This window comes from Athene cunicularia (assembly GCF_003259725.1).
Source record: "Athene cunicularia isolate RWA chromosome 4 unlocalized genomic scaffold, athCun1 chr4_part2, whole genome shotgun sequence".
NCBI classification, from domain to species: Eukaryota; Metazoa; Chordata; class Aves; order Strigiformes; family Strigidae; genus Athene; species Athene cunicularia.
The window spans coordinates 23,990,693-24,010,380 of record NW_020799099.1 but is presented as its reverse complement, the minus strand read 5'-3'; the positions used below and the strand labels follow the sequence as shown (position 1 = coordinate 24,010,380).

Genomic DNA, 19,688 nt, shown 5'->3' with positions numbered 1-19,688 from the left:
GAGGCGGCGGGCCCGGGCGCGGCGAATGGGGCCTTTCGCGAGCTGCTGGAGGCCTGCCGCAATGGGGACGTGACGCGCGTGAAGCGACTGGTGGACACGGGCAACGTGAACGCCAAGGACATGGCGGGCCGCAAGTCCACGCCGCTCCACTTTGCCGCCGGTGGGTACCGCGACCGGGGAGGGGGGCTGGGCCGGCTTCCCGTTGCCGGCGCGGGCAGTGACAGCGAGTGTGTCGGGCCGGAGAGGGTGCAGCTCCCGGCCTGGCTCTCCAGCAGTAGCCTCCCTGGGTTTGGGGAGTGGACTTCCAGCCTCTCGGTGGGTCGGAAGAGCTCAAGCCTAAGTCGAGGGGAGGAGACGGCTATTAAATATTTTTTGTTTGTTTGTTTTTCTCCTCATAAAATGGATGAAACAAGTGGGAGAGGAGATACTGGACCTGTAAGGGAGACTTATCTCTATGGACATTTCTCTATTTGACACATAGGCTGCTGCAAACTTGTGCACGTTTGCTTAGGAAGTGAGAAACTGGACTTCAGGACAGAGTTGGCTTGAAGTTAAAGGTTTCACGTGTGTCGTAGTAGAAAGTCAGCAACCCCTGTCATGCAATGTAGACTTGAGAGGAATCAAAGTTGATGCCTTGTACTTTGTAACTTTTATTTGGGTGTAACTGCTGATTGATCTCTGTGTCTCTTGTGGTCTGAGTAGGCTGCGGAAAGATGTGAAGTTGAACAACAGAACTTGATAGAAGTAGCAGATGTGTCCAGGAGATAATATGTCTTTCAGTGCAGAAAAGAGATGTCATTGTGATCAGAAATAATGTCATAAAAGCAGTTAACAGTGAGGTGCAAGAGTTTATGGAAGTAAACATTATTCTCTAGCAAGTATAGCTACTATAGGGTAGTGTAGTCCATAAAGAGAGCATTTTGTACAGGGCATGGTCTTCAGTGGGGTTACAGGGTACTCGAAGTTCATGATATGAGTAAAATGAGGAAGATGTTTTAAATCATCAGCCCTAACTCAGGACTTGCACAATTGCTAGGTCTGTGGGCTGTAGGCTTTCTGATGTGTGCTACAGTATTATGGGACCGGACCTTAAGTAGTAAGGGGCACAGATCTTTTATGAACTTTGAATGGTGCACCGGTACACAGGAATTAAGATAATTAACAAGACTGTATTGAGTGGTCAGTATTTAAACCCTGGCATATGGCCCTAAAGTACTATGTTGAAATGGATAATAAGAAAGAATGTTTTATGGCATAGTGTTGCCTGGAACTCTGAATAGTGGTGTTCAATTTATGCATCAGATAAGATTCTGAGATTGTATGGATTTGTTTTCAGTTTCAAAGTATAAGTGGCATTTCATGATGCCCCTAAGGGAACTTTTGCTCCCGAGCAGTTTCTTTTTCATTCTTCTTTGATCCCTAAGCTCTACCAGTAAGGCATGACCTTGTACAAGTGGCATGTAAAACACAGTGAACTTCTGTGATATGGAGATGGTCTTAATATTAGTGAACCCTGGAACATAATGCTGATACAACTGCATGTGTGCAGATGAAGTTCTTAATGTTTCAGAAGGCTTATCTAGAATCTGTTCTGTTTGGTTTGGATTCAGACTTTAGACCTTACTGCTTCCCTTTAAACTTTGAGATCTCAAGTTGTAACTTCAGTACTGGTACAAAGTGTAGTATTTAAGCTGCAGGGGTAACTTCTACTTTGATTATAGAAAAAATGGACAAAACTTACTTAAGGGGATAAGGCTGTGAAAGTTGATGATGTCAGTAAGATGTTACTCTTAATAGCAATGGCAAGTGCTTCCTTGCAAAACGAGGAAAACAGCAGATGAAGTTCTCATACCTAACAGATTCTTGTATCTGTTTTTCTAGATTTAAAGACTCTCCTTAGCTACCATCCATATTTTATCTCAAATCACTGCAGTATGTCTGGTCCAAATGGATTTGTCATGTAATAGCATTAGGCAGATTTTTTATTAGAGATCTCAAGAGTCCTGTATTTTAGAAAGGCCTGTAAGCACTTTGTTGGAATACCACTGATTTTAGGCAGTACCTATCTGCCAGTGATGCAGTATGTTGATTTGACTCCTCTTCTTTGTGGACAAAAGGAGAAATAAAACTTGTTTGCTTATGAGCATAGGGGTCTGCTGTGTATATGAAGCTGTATTATGGGTAACAGCTCGTGTTTATGAGCTGTACTTGAAGTGTGAATTGTATGGCCTTCACTAGGGAAACTGGAGTTGGAGAGTGCAATATACAGTGTTTTAAACTGCTTCTTTCAAACCTCTTGAAGCTAAACTCTTAAATAACAAGAGTGCCACTTCTGATCTTGTGATTTGTGGTCATTCTAATTTCTTCTTCATTTCCCAATTTTGGGGGTAGCTGCATTCTTTTTTTTGTTGTTCCTTGGTACTAGACTTCTCCCTTGCTCAGTCTGGTTTTCTCAGATATCCTTTTTGGTAGCAGGGCCAGACAGTTAAGTTACTTCTACTGTAATAGGGAAGGACAACTTCCCTAGCTCTGGTTTCTTGTAAAAAGCATTAAGTTCAGGTTTCCTGAAGCTTTGTGAGGTTTCTAGTTTCAAAATCAGCTTTATCTCCTCTCTCATGGCAGAAGGAAGATAAGAGGGGTGAATTCTGAGAGCATTCAGAATCCTTAGCACATACATAAGCTGGGGATAAGGTGAGAACTGAAATCTCTGTAATCAGTTATTAAAAAAGCTGAGTACAGATTTAAATCTTTTCTAGAAAGTTAGGGTCATCTGTCCATTATCCGCTTCCAGATAAAATGTGCACAGACACATTAAATTGAAGTAACAGTGTTACTTAGATTTTCTTTCTCTCATAACTGAATTGTCAGTTGATCTGAATGAAGGGGAATTAGTTCTTCAACTGTTGAAATATTAGCTACTATTGTGAATAAATCTGACCTGCTTTAGTTAGCAGGTTTAGTAAGGCAGAAATCGAGTCCATATTGGGGTGATAGAGACTCCTCTTGCAAGCAGTAAGAGGTTGAACAAAGGGTCGTTTTCCTTTCATCCTCTGACTGGACTGTTCTACTAGTAGAGCCTCTCTAGAAATTCTGTATGTCTTTCAAGATGTGTGGTGTTCAGCTCTTCCTTTGCAAGTGGTTTGAGGGATTCTTCTGTAGAAGTACACATGCTTAGAAAGAGGAAAACTCAGTAGTGTCTCAACTGCTGTGTGGAGTGCAGGATATTTGGGTCTCTGGTATCAGTGCAGCCTTTGGATATTGTCCAGCAGTACCCAAGAATCAGTAAGAAGCAAATTCTAAAGACTTGAAAATAAAAAAAAAGAATTTAAGTGGAGGTATTAATTTATTCATAGTTTTTGTGTTCATATTTTTTTATGAAAACTAGCTTGCTTATAACTAAAAAAAAAAATTAAAACCAGCTGTGCTAGGCACAAAAAAAGATATGTTTAGCTCAAGGTTTTATCTGTACTGGTGGCCAAAAGCAGATATCTAGGGAAGAGTTACACACTTGCCCTCTCATATATGAATACTTATCTGAGTGCTCTTCCTGCAGTTTCTAGCTCAGCAACTATCTGAGCAAAACCCAGTTTCATGTTAGTAGAAGCTCATTCTGTGGTAAGGGGTTCACTAAATATTTGGACTATTAATGTGTATTAGAAATAACTTGCTTCCCCTTGTGTTTTCTACCCCCTTCATGGGAATATCCCATGCTCTGCTTAAAGGTACTTAGCTACTAGCTGAGTGTTCCTCAAGAGACAGACAGGAAATGGCAAGAAGTAGTTGGTAACTTACTACACACTGTGCTGAGACACCCAACTTGACCACTCCACCTGTGATGCAGAGTACAAGTTGCCTTAAATTGCCCTGGAAAGCCTTGCTTGAGATACTATTATTAAACTACTCTGACCCATCTTGTTGCAGTTGTCAGATATATCCTTGCCATAGAGGAGATGTCTGATCTCCCTCAAACAGTTGTTTGTAAAGCTGAATCACTGATAAATTCTGCCTTGTGCAACTTAAAGCAGTGGAAATAACATTTTTTTAGCTGAATTCTTATGGATTGAATGAAGAGTGCAGATTGTGTAGTCAATTAGGAAACATCCTGGCAGTCTTATAAGCTCAAAACCTGCAAAATGCAGAAATTTTCATGTAAAAAGATGAATTGATAAATTATTGGCCTTCACTCTGGAATTCTTTGTTTCTTTCATGTTTTTGTAGCATTTGTAGTATATGAACTCTGTTAGTGTCATAAGTGTATTACTTCCTAGGAAGTTTCATCTTGCTTTGTGACTGGTAACTTGTTCTCTTGAATAGTCTTGCAATACCTTGTGCAATGTATTGTATCTCCCATTTAAAATCCTTTGAAGGAATTTACAGGAGAATGTAAATGCAAAATCTCAGACCTTCAGTAATAGTGAACCAGGTGCCCTTTTTTCTCAGCTTGAAGGCTCTTCAGTTTACTTAGTGAAATTATTCAGCTTGTGTTCTGCCTAGTGAAGTGAGAGAAGTGCTGGTGGCTTTTGGAAGACCTGTCTTGGGGAAAAATCTGGTCCCAGAATGTGCACTACTGAAGCAGAGATGTACTATGACTTAACTTGAACTTTTTCCAGCCTTTGCTTACAGTTTAAGACCATTCTCAGAGGGTCGCGTGTGTCGCGTGCTTCTCCGCTTCAAGGGCTTGTATTCTCATATGAGGTATGTTTAGTGCTCTAACAAGTGGGATTACGTTTAATAAGATCATATTTCCTGCTTTGCCTAAGATCACAATAATATCTGCAGGTACGCTTAACCTGTGATTATACACTTCTGTAAAATTTAAATACTTTTGGAGTCAATGTGTTCTTAAGAGCAAGCGGGTGAAAAGACAAGGAAAAACACCTAGTGAGAGTTAGAAGTCTTCCATGTGATAAGTTAAACCCTGCATATAACAGCAGCTTTGCAAAGGTTGGAATTGGCGTTTGGAGGAGTTCATGCTATGTGATCAAGTGACATTAATTGGGCAGTGGGTGAAACAGTACAGCTATATTTAAACTGATCAAACTGACTATTTGATGTACTCACTGGGGAAAGCGTTCTTCCAATTCTAGTGGGAAGTCCATATATTTGGATGTTTTTTTACCAAACTTTCTGAAAATGATTCTTGAAATTGGGCAGTGAATTATGTGAACTGTTACCGTGTGAAAGCTTGTGACTAACTGAATGCAGGTTTAACATGGAAGCCCTAACTGCAGCATGTAACAGAGGGTATCAGCTGATGCTCCTGTTGCTTTCCTTGCATTGCTTCTCTCATCAGTCAATCAACTTGCTCACTGCGTTGCCTCTTGTTCGTTACGTTCAGTGATGCAAGAAGAGATGGGACAGGCTTGTGGACTGGGAGCAGGATGTGAAGGGGTAGTATGACAGGTTGTCTTGGCAGTAGTAGTTAAGCATTTGGTGGTGTCTCTGTGTGCTGTCTTGTCTGATGTCATTTAAAAGTTTAGCTTAAGTTAAGCTGCCAGTTTACTACCTAAGGCCTAATCACTTTCAGTCTAAAGTGGCAGGTATAGATTGGAAAAAGGCAAGAATACAGCATTGGTAAAGAACCAGTTAAGTGGTGGTTTTCTCTGAATTGTCTGCTTGTCTCTTGATTTATGTAAAGCTATCATAGATATGTCATCTCCTGGCTTTCACCAAGCCTTACTCTTCAGTTATTTCTGAGAGATGTCTGGAGAAATGCAGAGCCTGTCAGTCACGGAATTTTTGCCTTCTCTTTGGTTTCAACTCATGAGTGTTTCACCCTTAAATTTCAGATGTTCTCTTGCTACTGCCTTTTTATAATGGGATTACCACTTTGTTTCTGTTCTGGACAGTGTGTTTTCTGAAGTACTGCAACTTGTGTGAAACTTGTAAATTGTGTAAAGAAGCTAAAATGAGGGCAAAGCTTGTGCATTTTATCTATGTGAAATAGCCCAATCTAATCAGGGACCCTGCCATGAATGTGCTTTGGAAGCTGGCAGGTGAATCTCATCAAAACAAGCTTGCATGCTGAGCCTTTAAATGTGACTCTCCTCCATAGCTACCCTGGGTTTGGATGTTTTCTGTAGGAACCTTCTATCTGATTGTCTTTTGGAATCTTTGATAACAAGTCCTTTCTTGAGAACTCTTCTTTAGACTTTGTAAATTAAAGTTGCACTGAAAATACACAAGAGCAGGATTTTTGAAGTCATCTTATGTGACCTCACATCAGTTTCTTCAGTTTAAACCAAATTATATGTGCTTCCTCTGTCACAAATGGCTTAGCATGTGTCTGTTGTGTTTTACAAAAGGTGACCCCGACACTTCAGGAGTTTCGGTAATTACAACTGCTTTGTCAAGATTGGGTCGTGTGATCATTTTAAAGACTTTCTGGCACTTTGTCAATTCAAGTTTTTACAGGTTTGCCTGTGGTGGTAGGGGAAGCTATTCCCCTAATTAGTTACTTTTTCTCTGGAAGACTGGTGGTCTGGTGGGATAAAACCACAGTAACCTTTACTGTGCTTTTTGAGGACTTACAGAAGAGCTAATTCATTAAAAACTGTAAAGTGTTTATTGCTGGCATTTCTAAAGATACCTTTACCAATGACCCCATGCCCAGCAATACTTTGAAGAATTATGTGTGCAGTCCTAAAAATCACAACACTGAACAATTTGAAAAGGAATCTGGGTTTTCAGGCACAATCCGGTTGTTTTTGTAGAGACAAGAAGTACATGTAAGCAAACACTCATGCAGTTTCAGCATTGTTTTTAATAGCTCTGTCTATAAAACCTAAAGACTAATAAAATCTGTTGATTTACTGTTTAGTTGAAAGCATCCTTTTCTAATTCTTATCTTGCTCAATTTTCCTTTGCCAGTCAAATGAAAAATATAAATGTGGGAGCCTTGAGGGCTCTCTTCTTTGTATTTATGCCCCAGGCTTGTTAGCTTTGCTATGGGACCAGATACCCTTTGTTTGCTGTTATGCTCATTTAAGCAGTCATTTTCTATTTGAAAACTTACAGGTGATGTTCCTTGACTGTTTTATAACAGAAAGCAACCAAAACAAAATCAGTTTTCATGCTAGAAGCTGTAGTGATTTACAGTAGCAGTGGCCTTGCTGGCAGTTTAGTTAAGAAGAATGTGTCTTCTGGTAGCAGTTCTGTCATGATAAATAAGTATCACTCAATAATACCAGTTTTGATTCACTCACTTCCATTTCTGTATTATAATTTCTAATGTGAAGTGTTCAGTATATAATGTACCAGAAATCTTTGACTCATCTGCAGTGATGGACTAAAATTGGATTGGCGAATGGGGTGCCAGTCTGGTTGTGGGCCCCTCCCTGCAGCTGGTGTGGCTCAGCAGCTTGTGGAGCAGCTGCTGAACCACTGATTAGCCCCATGTATTAAAGAGAGAACCCACTTTGGTATCTGTTCAGTGTTGCGAACTTGTAATTTGTAGCAGTCCAGCATCTGTGCTACAAGCAGCTGAGGGCCTTGTACTGTGGGGATGGGGGAATCCTTACAGCTATCCAAAAGTAGCCAGGCTGTACTTGTTAACTGGAGCCCTAGAGCTACGTTACCCTACAGGATTAACCAAGATGTGAACTGGTACAGTCTCTCCTAGATGTGAGCATCTATGTGCCTAACTATGTTGGGATTCTACAGGGCTTTCTGCAAGAGAATGGACATGTGAGCAATCCTGTTTGAGAATAAGACTGATAAGAGCCTCAGCCAAGCAAGAATGCAATAAGGATGTGACCCTGAATGAGGGGGGGAGAAACAACCCCCGGAAGGGGTTGGGACAGAAGAGCAAGTTACCCAAGGCAGGAAGCCTGGCAAGCCTGATGTGGCACTCTTTATCCAGTCATAAGAAGGTTTAAAGCGCAGGCTAAGTTAACTGTCTAATCTTGAGGACTTGTACTGCATGTTACTCACGTGTGCGGGAGAACATTATAAAAGGGCTTTCTTAGTTGTAATAAATGGGTATTGCTTGATCACATTGGTTGTGTGCGTGCTCAGCTCTCCCACATAACTATGATGTCATCCTCAGACTGTTCTTCCACCTGCTTGCTTGTGTCTCATAGAAGAATACTTCTTTCAGCAGAAATAAAGATATTGCTTAAACCATCATCAAAACCATCAAACCACGGTGAGCTTTGGTAAAAGGGCTTTTTGGTTTGGCCTTGCCCACCTTAACCATAGCATTGGCTTCTAGAAAACATATGTCCTTCAAGAAAGGGTGTTGAAGGACTCTGGGCTTCACTGAGGTGACTGTAAATTCCTGCAGAATGGCTAGCCTGCAGCTTGACTGAAAGCTGCATGTGGAGTTATAACGTTAGCCTTAACTGGATAAGCTAGTGTGGATGCAAAGCTGCTAGATCTGGCTTAGAGATCTCACTGTATGGTCTACGGGGGAAAAGCATGTTAGTTCTGCACCAGAAGTCTGCACAGCTGTAACAAGTGCGCTACTCTGGCAAAAAGGGGGCTTAATCCATTGAAATGGAGGTCCTCATCCCAGGACTGCACCTTTAAGGTTAAACGTTCCGATTTAAGAAGCCTTCATGCATGAGGTGTTGCCTGCCACAGAGGGTGCTGACTTTTGAGAACCATTTCTGTCACTGTCTCAGCAGCATTTTGCTGCAGCTGAGTTACATGGTCACCCCGGGGAGAACTGGCAGCTTCTTTATTGCTTCCTTTGAGCCTTGTGTTTGCCTTCTAGAAGGGAAATACTATGTCTTTAGTTATATTTTTGATCTGTGGAGTTAATACAATCTATAAGCTGCCAGTTGGCAGCACCATGATGAAAATTCACTTGCTGGAGCTTTTAATTCAGTTGTTTAATAAACTTAGTTCATATATGTGGAATTCTTCATACTTAAACTGGTTGGTAATCCATGATTACCAGAAGACACAATCTTAAAGTGACAGTGTTTTAAAATCTCTAGGGATGTTGCTTTTAGCTCTGGGGTTTATAAGAAATGCAATCTGACCTTTGAGATGCAATCTAGTACAAAAATGAACACTTGTGTTTTAGTTTACACTGTCCCTCTTCAGCCTGATTTTTGTTCCTGTCCTCTTAAGGCAGTGGTCTCCAAAGTGGAGTGTGCAAAATATTTCATTGGGGTTCAGGAAGAAAATACATTTTGTAGTGCTAATAAATATAATTGACATTTAAAAACAGTCTTTATTTTGTCTTTATCTCAGCCTTTTGAAATGTCTATTTTTGTGTATGTTTATAATTACATAATAGTGCAGTAGTGCATGTATGTAATTTGTAAATATACATATATTGGAGGTGCATGCTCAAAATTTTTTATTGATAGGAGTGTGCAATCAAAAAAGTTTGGAGTCTGCTTTTCTAAGGCATTTGGGGCAAGAGGATGCGCATTTTGGCACTATAACCTTTTCAGGTTTATCATGGACAACAAGCTAAAGGTGTCAGGGCCTGACATGCTGATGCAGGATTTTGAAGTGTATTAGTTTAATGGTGTTGGCTTTATGGTGATGTTTTCCCTGGCCACAACAGAGGTTGCGTTCCTAGGCTGAGACCTTCCTGAGGCATTATTTCCCAGCTGAGGTCTCGGTTCTACTTATCTGTACCTTCTTAGTCTGCCAGTTGCAGGTAGTCAGACTGTCAAAGAGCAAGAATGTAGTTGAGATAATCTTGTTCTGCTTGAGCACTGACAGTGGCCTTCAGTGTTTTTTAATTTGAGGGCTTCTCCAAGATGAAGACCTATATCAAGAGATCGTAAGATGCTTGTTTAGGTACATACAGATTATACTAAATTTTTAAAATCCATAATAAGCTTTTCTTGAAAAAGAATCACAAGCGTATTGTAGAACAGTTTCATGAGATATAATTAGCTGGGCTGGCTGACACTAATACAGCACTGTTCACCTGTCATGAGTGTAAGTGAATCTTCCAGCTGTTGTTTCAGCAGGTGAATATAGTCTCACTTTATAGTGAAATGAACCAAAAAGTAGAAGAGGGACATGAATAATATCATTTGATGTCTGTACAAGGCACTAAGAGTGAACAGTTTAAAATATTAAATCATGTTATTTTACCAGACAAATGATCAGAAATATGTTCTCTTACAGGTTTTGGAAGAAAGGATGTTGTAGAGCACTTGCTACAGACAGGAGCCAATGTTCATGCTCGTGATGATGGAGGGCTAATACCCCTTCACAACGCCTGCTCTTTTGGTCATGCTGAAGTGGTTAGTCTGCTGCTGTGTCAAGGGGCAGACCCAAATGCTAGAGACAATTGGAACTACACTCCTTTGCATGAGGCTGCTATCAAGGGGAAGATAGATGTGTGTATTGGTAAGTGTCTTGCTTCTTATATTGAAGCTTTACCAGATACATGTTTTGTGCAGTTGTGATTGTTAGTGTGCTGGACTTGAAAGATACTGCTTGTCCTTAAAAAAGGCTAACTTTTTTTAAACTAGCAGGTAGGTATAGGGATAGTCATTTAAGACTAATTTTTTCATGGTGCATAATCCAAACCTTGAACTTGCATCTGAAAAACTAATCTGGTGAGGTTGGGTAAAGTCTCCTTGTCTGTTAAATTACAATATTCAAAACCTGAATATGGAAGTTTGTCTTGGTCACTCTCAAGAAAACTCGCTTAAATTTTTTGCTTTTTGGGCTGCTATATATGTTGTCTTAGTGCTTAGAAAGATGGTTAACCTTTCATTCTATACAGTATGGAGAAACATCCCATTAGTCCTTTGGAGCTTTCCAATACAAGTTACAGGACACTATTGTTCACAGTGGTTATATATCTTCAGTGTGTGTGCTGTAGCCTGGAGCCAAAGCAATTTCAAATAAAATGGAACACTTTAATCATTTTAAAATGTGTCTAGAACATATAAAGAGCTTTTCAGTCAGGATGTCTTTAACTTTTATGGTTTTTCTCAGTGTACTTAGTATTACTTTTTTTCTAAATGGGAACTTCTATTTTTATTTTTAGGTTTTACACTCGGACTAGTTCCTTGAACTTACTTATCACTTCTGGTTCTTCTCACATCTTCTAACTTGAATAAATGGTCTGCTCAACATTGTGTTTTTTATCAAATGTGGAAAGGAAACCTTGATTTTTAGGAATTGCTGTTAAGATTATGAACATAAGATTTGTTCTGTATGTTATCCAGATAACAATTTTCAGAATTTCAGATAATGTCTACTTGCTTAAAGACTTACTACATAAAATTATTGGTACTTGTAGGACAAGTTCTTGCATTAGCTTTATTGCAATACTTATGTCATTACTGAAAAAACACCAAAAATTGAGCAAAAGAAAATTGGAAGAAACACCAAAATACAAATTTTTTTAGTCTATTTCTTTTTTTTACAAAGGATGTGATGGACTTCATTATTTTCATCTCTGTGTGCGAGTTAAAACACGGACAATATTCTACAGAAGTTACTGAGTGTAGTTAATTATGTGTCTGTACTGTGGGAGGAGATCCATTGATATAGTAGGTCCCAATAACAGTCTGTTGTGACAATGGTGAATGGAAAAGTAAGCTTAATACCAGTCGGTAACTGGAGTTTTGTATGTGACTTAAAGATAGTCTTACTTTTGTCTGTTCAGTGCTGGAGTCTGCCTGACTTTGGGAACTGCTGACTGAAAATACAAATTAAATGGGGGAAGGTTGACAGTAAGAGGCTGAGAAGAAAAGTGACTTGTAAAGAAGGACTGGATTTGTTTACTTTGGAAAGATTTGTCTTAGTCTTTTAAAACATTGTCATAAAGTAGGACGGGGTGCAGCAAGCACACCTTTGTGTTCATAGGTGATAGGATGAAAGATGGTTGCAACAGAAGATTTTAGGGTTGGGGGGGGCAGCATGGGTAGTGTCACTTTGGGTGGTTTGTCTAAAGATTTTGGAGGAGACTGGGTGGGTCAGATCAAGGTGGCAGATTATGTGGTACATCACTTTTGATGTGCAATGCTGGCAGTAATTTGAGAGTATTTAGATCTGATTTCCATAATTAATTAAATTGATGATACCTTTAAAGGTATACTCTAATTCAGGAAGAAGTTATGGGTTTGGTGAAAGGAAGTACAAAATCAAATGTATTGCTTGTATTACACAGAACTTCATTCTGTGTTCTATGCACAGATTAGATTGGTAACTCTATATGTTAAATGTTAGACTGAGGTGATGATCCATATATATAAAATATTCAGCACATGGTACTAATCAAATCTGAAAGCTGCTCTTCTGTCCTCTGCAGTTGTCTGTTCCTTGGAAGCACTGAGCAGGACTGCAGGACTAGATGCAGTTCTCCTTACAAACCTACTTGCAGGCAGATTGCAGTCTGGGAATTTTTTAAAAAAATATTTAGTTTTAAACAAGTAAGCATGATGTTGTTGTGCTCAGTTTAGGTATGGATATCCACCACATATGTCATACTTGTCATACACTGATCTGCCAATGTGAGAGTTATTACTGAAGGCAGTGTCACCAGTCACTAGATTTAGTATGTACCATAGTATGATGCTTCTTTGGGATTTAGTTGATTCCATAAAACTGCTAGGACATGGGTAGACAAAGGAGTCTATTCTTTCTTGTTTGCAGTGAGTTTGTTTGCAATTTATATCTAGTGGGCAAGCATGTTTTGCTGTCTTTGGCAAGTTCTGTTTCTTTTAAATGTTTTTTTTTTATATATGTTTCATATTAAGGTCTTGAGCGTTTCTCTCAAAGTCTTCTGAAGGAACACATTATATGCAGGGATAATGGAACGGGTTGCTTAGGGCATGAACTCTGACTAGGAATACTTGTATAGCTTTCTGGAATATATTGTACAGTACTGCTATTTACACCTTAACTGTAGACTGTTACAGCACATATGAAGGAAGAAACTGGCCTGTAAAAAAAAAATTTAAAAAATCACATTCTTGGAGTGTTCCTTTTTTAAACAAGCAAGGCATGCTTTTTAAAAAGCATTAATTGAAGAACAGTTTCTGGAAATCCTGGCATAACCTAGAACTCAGATATCTGTCTGAAAAGCAATAGACTGTGTAGGAGTTAGCCATCTAGCCTAATTTTTGGCTACCATTCTTGGCATCTTCTTCCAAATAATGTAATGGGAGAGAATTTTATAATTTATCTTCCTTCATCCCTTCTGTGCCACCCCAGGCTGCATCTTTTCTTTATCATGTCTAGCATAGAATGTTGTACTTCTGGATGTTTACAGGTTAAAAAGGGACAAAATTATAATTGAACAGTGTGTGGAGATGCAGCACATTAACGAATAATAATTTTTTTTGAGGAAAACTCAAGGCATTGAAGCAGAATAGGAAGACCAGGAGAAGCTAGGTAGTGATTGCACTGCAACTACAGAACACTCTTGTGTCTAGCACTAGGCTTGGAATGGAGTGTGCATATTTGCGCTAAAAGTATTAGGAGTGCTCAGCTGTACAGCCAAGTTTAGACTAGTAGGTACAAGCCCTGCCACTGGGAAGCTTATATGGAAATAAGTGTGCATGAACTGATGAAAACTCATCAGGCTATGCACAGCATAGCTGTAAGACAGCAAATGACTGGTAGGATTTCTTGTTCTTCTGTTTTACTGGTTGCATATTACACTCATAGGACAGTGTATGAACTTAAAGAGAGACAATGCAAATGTTCTGAGTTTGGGAGGAATATAGAGTGTGGCTCTTTTAGGTGGCAGTTGCTTTTGTGTCCTCAGTTTGGAGGTGTAGTAGATCTCAGAGGATGGTAAGTAGTGCTCAGCTGGTTTGTTGACCATCTCTTACAATATATTTACTCACTGCAGATTTGTTTAGTTGCTAGGTAATTTAATCCATTTGAAAGTGTTGTTTGCTGTATGTAATAAATTTTTGGTCTAAATGTATTGAAGCAGTAAAACCAATTGTTAGATAGTGTTCTCCAGTATTTATGGCTTCTAGGATTGCTTTATCTGTCAGGAAGATACATTTTCAGAGTCCATGGACTGCTTCTAGAGCTAATGAAAAGTGGTTTTGTTCCTCAGAGTCGCATTTGCTCATGGAATAATGAATGAATGGTGAAATCTGCAAAACATGTTTGAAGGAATGCTCCAACATCAGGGTAGTGACTGTTCTGCAGGTCAGGCTGGGGATAAAGGATGATCTACTTCATCTGAATGTCTGTACTGTAGTCAGACCAGAGATCCATGTAGTTTACTTTTCTCCAACAATGACATGTAGCAGATGCTCAGAGACTATGAATGGCATGAGCGTATCCTTATTTTCTGATGGCAGTCCACAATTTAGGAACTTGATAAAGTAGAGGGTACATCTGGACTCTGTTGCATAGCCATTGGTATACAAAATTCTTGAAAGATAGATCCAATCACTTAAATGCTGCTCTGCTTTTGGCTTTGAAGGTGTTCTGTGCAGGAGAATTTTATAACTTAATAGTCTTGCAGGAAGGAAACAACCCTTCCTTTTCTTTAAATTCTTGATTACTTTTATTGCAAACCATTCATGATTTCCATGAGAAACTTCTATTTGCATTCTTCATATTCTTTATGATTTTATATGCCTCTTTCTCTTCTTCCCTCAAATGTGTATCTTCCAGGCTGAAAAACTTAGTCTTCTGTTGTTTTATCCTGTTGAATGTTATGGTATTTTTGCCTTTTATTTTAAAGGTGAGGGGTTGGTATCGCCGATACAGACAACAAAACTGTGTGTAGTAGATTTATAGGGTATTTTAATGTTCTTTCTGTTCTGGTTTTCTAGTTGCCGAGCACTGAATGGGAGTAGCTCCAAGGTATTTCCTGAGTGGTAACAGCTCCTTTAAAATTATGTGTTTGTGCAACACACAGGTTTTTTGTTGTAAAAAAAAAAAAAAAAGCTAAAAATAACCTTATAGGAGCTGTGCCTATGCAGTCTGTCCAGGCTTGCTTTGCCCACAGCTGTGTTTGTTTCTACAGAGGCTGTATTTGTTCCTGCAGAGATTTTTATTTTTCTTCAGGTGGTTCTCTAGTTACCTGTTGTGAGAACTATAGAACTGCTAGCCTAAAAGTGATCTCAGGTTTCATACACCTGCTTAGTTTTTACGGGCATCCTTCACAAGTATGCAAACCATGAGCATCTTCTATGGTGATACCATGATTTATGGATTTTAGCATACAATATACTTCAGTAATTTTAGGGAAATAAAAAATTCTAGCTACTCAAAAGCTCCCTTCAACACTGTACAAAACTGTAAAATTTTTTTAAAATTACTTTTAGTCCATGCAGTGCTAAGGATCCATCAGGAATTATTTTTGTCCCTTGAGATCTTTTGAGTGCTTAGAGCATTTTGACTTCCAAGTAGAACTATATTGCTCTAAAAGTTAGAGCTGTGTCTGATTTTACTACCTGAAAAATTAAAAAAATAAAAATAAAATAAAATGAAGTGCTATCAAAGAGCAAACCTGTGCAGTAGCTAGTTCTTTTTGGGGGTGGGGAGTGTGGTGGGGTGAGGTGAGGGGCAGAAGCTTTAGCATCTTAACAGAGAAATGATTACAGTGACTATAGATTTAGCTTCTGGATTGACAGAAGCCTGTAAGAAGACTAGTAGCTTCTTAAGTATTAGAGGAGGATATTGGCAATTGAGGGACATTAGGAGCTGGTTATGCACATTGTTTCTTGGAGAGGTATACTGAATTCCTAAAGACTCTCTTGGAGAACTGGTGTTCTAGAAGGAAGCTTAGATACAAAGAAGCATCCCAGGAATCTGATGTTCAGAGGCTTGTAAAATCACTGGAAAATGCTCTCAAGTGAGTACTTCCACATACTTTGTGTAGAATGTTTAACTATTGCTGCTGTTTATGTCAGAAGATTCTTGAATATTGTTAATATTCCTGCTTTGACTTTTGAACTATAGAATTAGTAGCACTGCTACTGCTGACTACTCATAGTGTGCAGTGGGAAGACAGTGACTTGTATTTGAACTTTTTTAAGCTCAGGGCAGTCTAAAGAACTTTAGCCTGTTCTTGGGTACCAGAAGTGTGAGTTTTGTTCCATTAGGAGGACGTGAATTAATCTTTACAGTGGGGGAGCTATCCTGTCTATTGGTTGCAGTTAACATTGACATACGGTGGAAAGGTATCTTGTGATTTGGTATGCTTAAGGCCAAGCAGTCCTGGTTAACAGCATCTATCTGATATCTGACCACAAAATAGAAGTCCTGGCTGCTATTAATAATACATACTACTCAGATACTGATAAAAGTCAAATCTGTTGTTGTGGAGGAAGGCTCATCAGACTATTCAGGTTATGAATTCTTTTGGTCTGTTTCTTCTCATGAGTGATAGCATGTTTGTGAAACCCTGCTGCTCTGAGTAGCAAATGTTTTTAAATCCTGTGCATACACAGTGACTCAAAGACCTAATATGCTTAAGTCTATTCATGCTGTTTCTTCATGGGGTCTTTCTCAAACGAACCTTGCAGGACAGCAACCATAGGATAAAACTTCCATGTTTTAGATTGAGTGGAAGAATACTTTTGCTTTCTCACTGGAGTTCTTGTTCATGATTTTAAATTTTTTATGTCCTCTAACCACTTGTTTAAGCTATGTCAACTTCTAATTGTTAATTAATATTAATCACAGGAATAAGAGCTGCTTGGGCTGAATCTTACCATGTTTCCCGCTGTATGAGCCTGTGGTTCGGAATTCCCTTATTGAAAGGGACCTAAGAATAAGGCCTCCTTCTCTGTGAGCTGGTGGGGGTGGAGGAACCCATGACTGAAATCATACATTGGTAACTTGAAGGCATTGTAATACTGTTGTCATAGTAACAATGGACTGGAGTGTGAGACAACAGGGCTTTTGTCAAAAGTGACTATAGAAGGTGGTTTGGGACACTCTACTATAGCGTATACAACTACAGTGCTCCCTGGTGGACTTTGGCAGAAGGACAGGAGGGTAGTTGATCGGTTCTGGTATGTGGAGGATACCTCTTCAGTATGTGACATCTGTGTGCAGGCAGGTCTGTCAATGTAGGGCAGTCTATAAGAGTTACTGGTACGGCAAAAGCTGACAGAAGGAGATGGGCTTTTTTGCTGTAAAGACTCCAGGGAATTCTTTCTGCTGGCATTTTGCATCTGTGCATGTGTAGCTGTGATAGATGCTTTATGAAGAAAATCTGAGCAGTGTCAGTCACCCATGTATGACTGACAGAGGTCTCAGAGTGCCAGGAGCCTTGAAACAAGTGGATCATTGACATAAGGTGAATTACCCTACCACAACATTTTTGTGAGAGGACCAAGCATTGAGCTGGATTAATCCTGAAGTTAGATCCTCTTCGGAAACAAAATCAACAGTAAATTTGATAGAGAGGATGATGCTTTGTACAAATTGGGTGAGAATGAGCCTTACTTTAGGTGAGGAAGACTTGTCTGCAGGGTTATGCCAATAAAATTAATTCTTGTTTTCACATTTGGAACTAGTGGTGCTGAAGACTTGTAAAGCCTGTCATGTTACTGTGTTTCTTACAGTCTGTAAAGCTATTGTTTATATTATGGTATTTGTATTGCTAAAAGTTGATTGAAATTCAACTTCATGATAATATGGGCTGTTCGGTAATTAATTGCTGATTTCAACCTGTATGTTTGAAGTGGCATATCTCAGCTCAGAATAAAATTTATTAATTGAAATAAAAAGCATTAGAATCAACGCATTTTTGCCAATGAGAAACAAGTGTGTGTATTCCGGTTGCATAAAATTCTGGACTTCTGGAGGTGATGAAGTCATCGAAGGCAGTTTTGGCCTCCTCTTGGTTTCTGAAGCGTCTCTCGCACAGGAAGCTGTCGAGATGCTTGAAGAAGTGATAGTCGATGGGCGAGAGGTCTGATGAGTACCTTGGATGAGGCAGTGTCAAAAGTGCAACGTGTGGCCGCGTGTTATTGTGGAGAAGGATCGGACCCTTTCTGTTGACCAGTGCTGGGCGCAGCCATTGAAGTTTCTGGTGCCTTTTATTAATTTCCTGGACGTACTTCGCCACCATGATCGTGTCACCTGGATTCAGGAAGCTGTGATGGATTAAACCAGCAGCAGACCACCAGACAGTCAGCATGACCTTCTTTTGGTGCAGATTCAGCCTTGGGAAGTGCTGCGGAGCTTCATCGTGGCCCAACCACTGAGCCAATCATCGCCGGTTATCGTAGAGCATCCATTTCTCGTTGCACGTCACAATACAGTCGAGAAACGGATTGTTCTGGTTGCGAAAAAGACGCACCAACGACACTTCAAAACGGCGATTTCTGTGATTCTCATTCAATTCGTGCGGCACCCATTTGTCGAGCTTCTTCGACTTTCCAGTCTTCTTCAGATGCTCAGAAACAGTTGATGTACTTACCCCGAGTTGTTTTGCAAGTTCTTGAACAGTTGTGCTTGTATCTGCTTCCACCAGAGCCTTCCATTCATCGTCATCAATAGCAGAAGGATGTCTGTGACCACCTTGATCTTCAAGGTCGAAATCACTACGTCGAAATTTTTGGAACCAAAGTCGCACTGTCTGTTCGTTAACACTTCCCTCGCCGTATACCTCACATGTTTCGAGCAGCTTGCTCTGCATTACGTCCAAGTTTGAACTTGGAGAAGTAGATCCGTCGAAACTGCTGTTTTGACATCTGAACTTCAAACCTCCACAATTTGTCAAAAACGCAGTTTATGTTATAATTTAATTATACAGCGTGAAAGTTCATAACATGAGCTTTTCAAAAATATATAACCGTATGCCAGTTGAGAAGGTACTATTCCTGAAATATATACAATGAAAATCACGTTACAAAACAGAAATTCATTTCCAAACAGCCTAATAGGTTGAGAAGGATTGCCTTGTCTAGGGTTTCATACTCTCTCTATATTTTGGAAGCTATCTGTCTTTCTGCTAGGTTTGAACTGTATTGAAAGTTAATATGTTACAGCCTATCAGTGGCTTTTAGACTTCTTCACAGTTCTATTTCTTCTTTCCTAAAATTCAGGTATCAAGAAAACTAGTCTTTTTGCCTTGTTTGGCTGCTTGGCAGAGGAGAATCTGTGGAGCACAAGAGTAATTTATTTTTATGATGATTCTTTATAAATGTTGATTAAATCAGAATCTGGTTGCTTATAGCAAAGGCAGTGGTACAATAATATGCAAAATGCTATTAGAAAATTTGCTGTGGGCCCTTTATGGGAAGTAAGGTCTTCAAAAATACTAATGTTAACTATTAGCAAATTGAGAGGGAGGGAAAGAAGTTGTTGCATATTATCCATAACAGAGCAATGGAACAGATACTGCTCTTGCAGACACTGAAACTACTTTCAGATGTCTGATAATGGTTTACAGAAGCTTTGTAAATGTCTCGCAGAAGTACTTAATCTTGTAGAATCATAGAATAGTTTGGGTTGGAAGAGACCTTAAAGATCATCTGGTTTCAACCCCCCTGCCAAGTCTTACGGGACTATGCTTCTGATTACTGGATCAGTATCTGCTTTTAGCTTCTCAGAGGAACCGTGTGGTCTTAAAGCAGTTCATATGTGGTTTAAAAACAATCTCTAGATATATGTGTAGTTGTTAAGGTATAAATGAGTGGGGCCAGTTCTACCAGAGTTCTCGGATGTTTTCTTAGTCTAATGGAAAATATTGATTAAAGTATTACTATAGGATATCAAGGTCTTGCTTGTAAAAATGTGCAGGCAATTAAATATTTGTCATACAG

General features: G+C 39.4%; 1 protein-coding gene across 1 annotated transcript in view; it reads left to right on the top strand.

Moving 5' to 3' along the window:
* The first annotated feature begins 6 nt into the window (after positions 1-6).
* Positions 7-19,688, top strand: part of TNKS (tankyrase) — a 146,128-nt gene continuing 126,446 nt past the window's right edge. The window contains exons 1-2 of the mRNA XM_026847465.1: positions 7-160; positions 10,099-10,323. Of these exons, the coding sequence (XP_026703266.1) occupies positions 121-160; positions 10,099-10,323 (265 nt within the window). The 5' untranslated portion in view covers positions 7-120. The remainder of the gene's footprint in view (positions 161-10,098; positions 10,324-19,688) is intronic.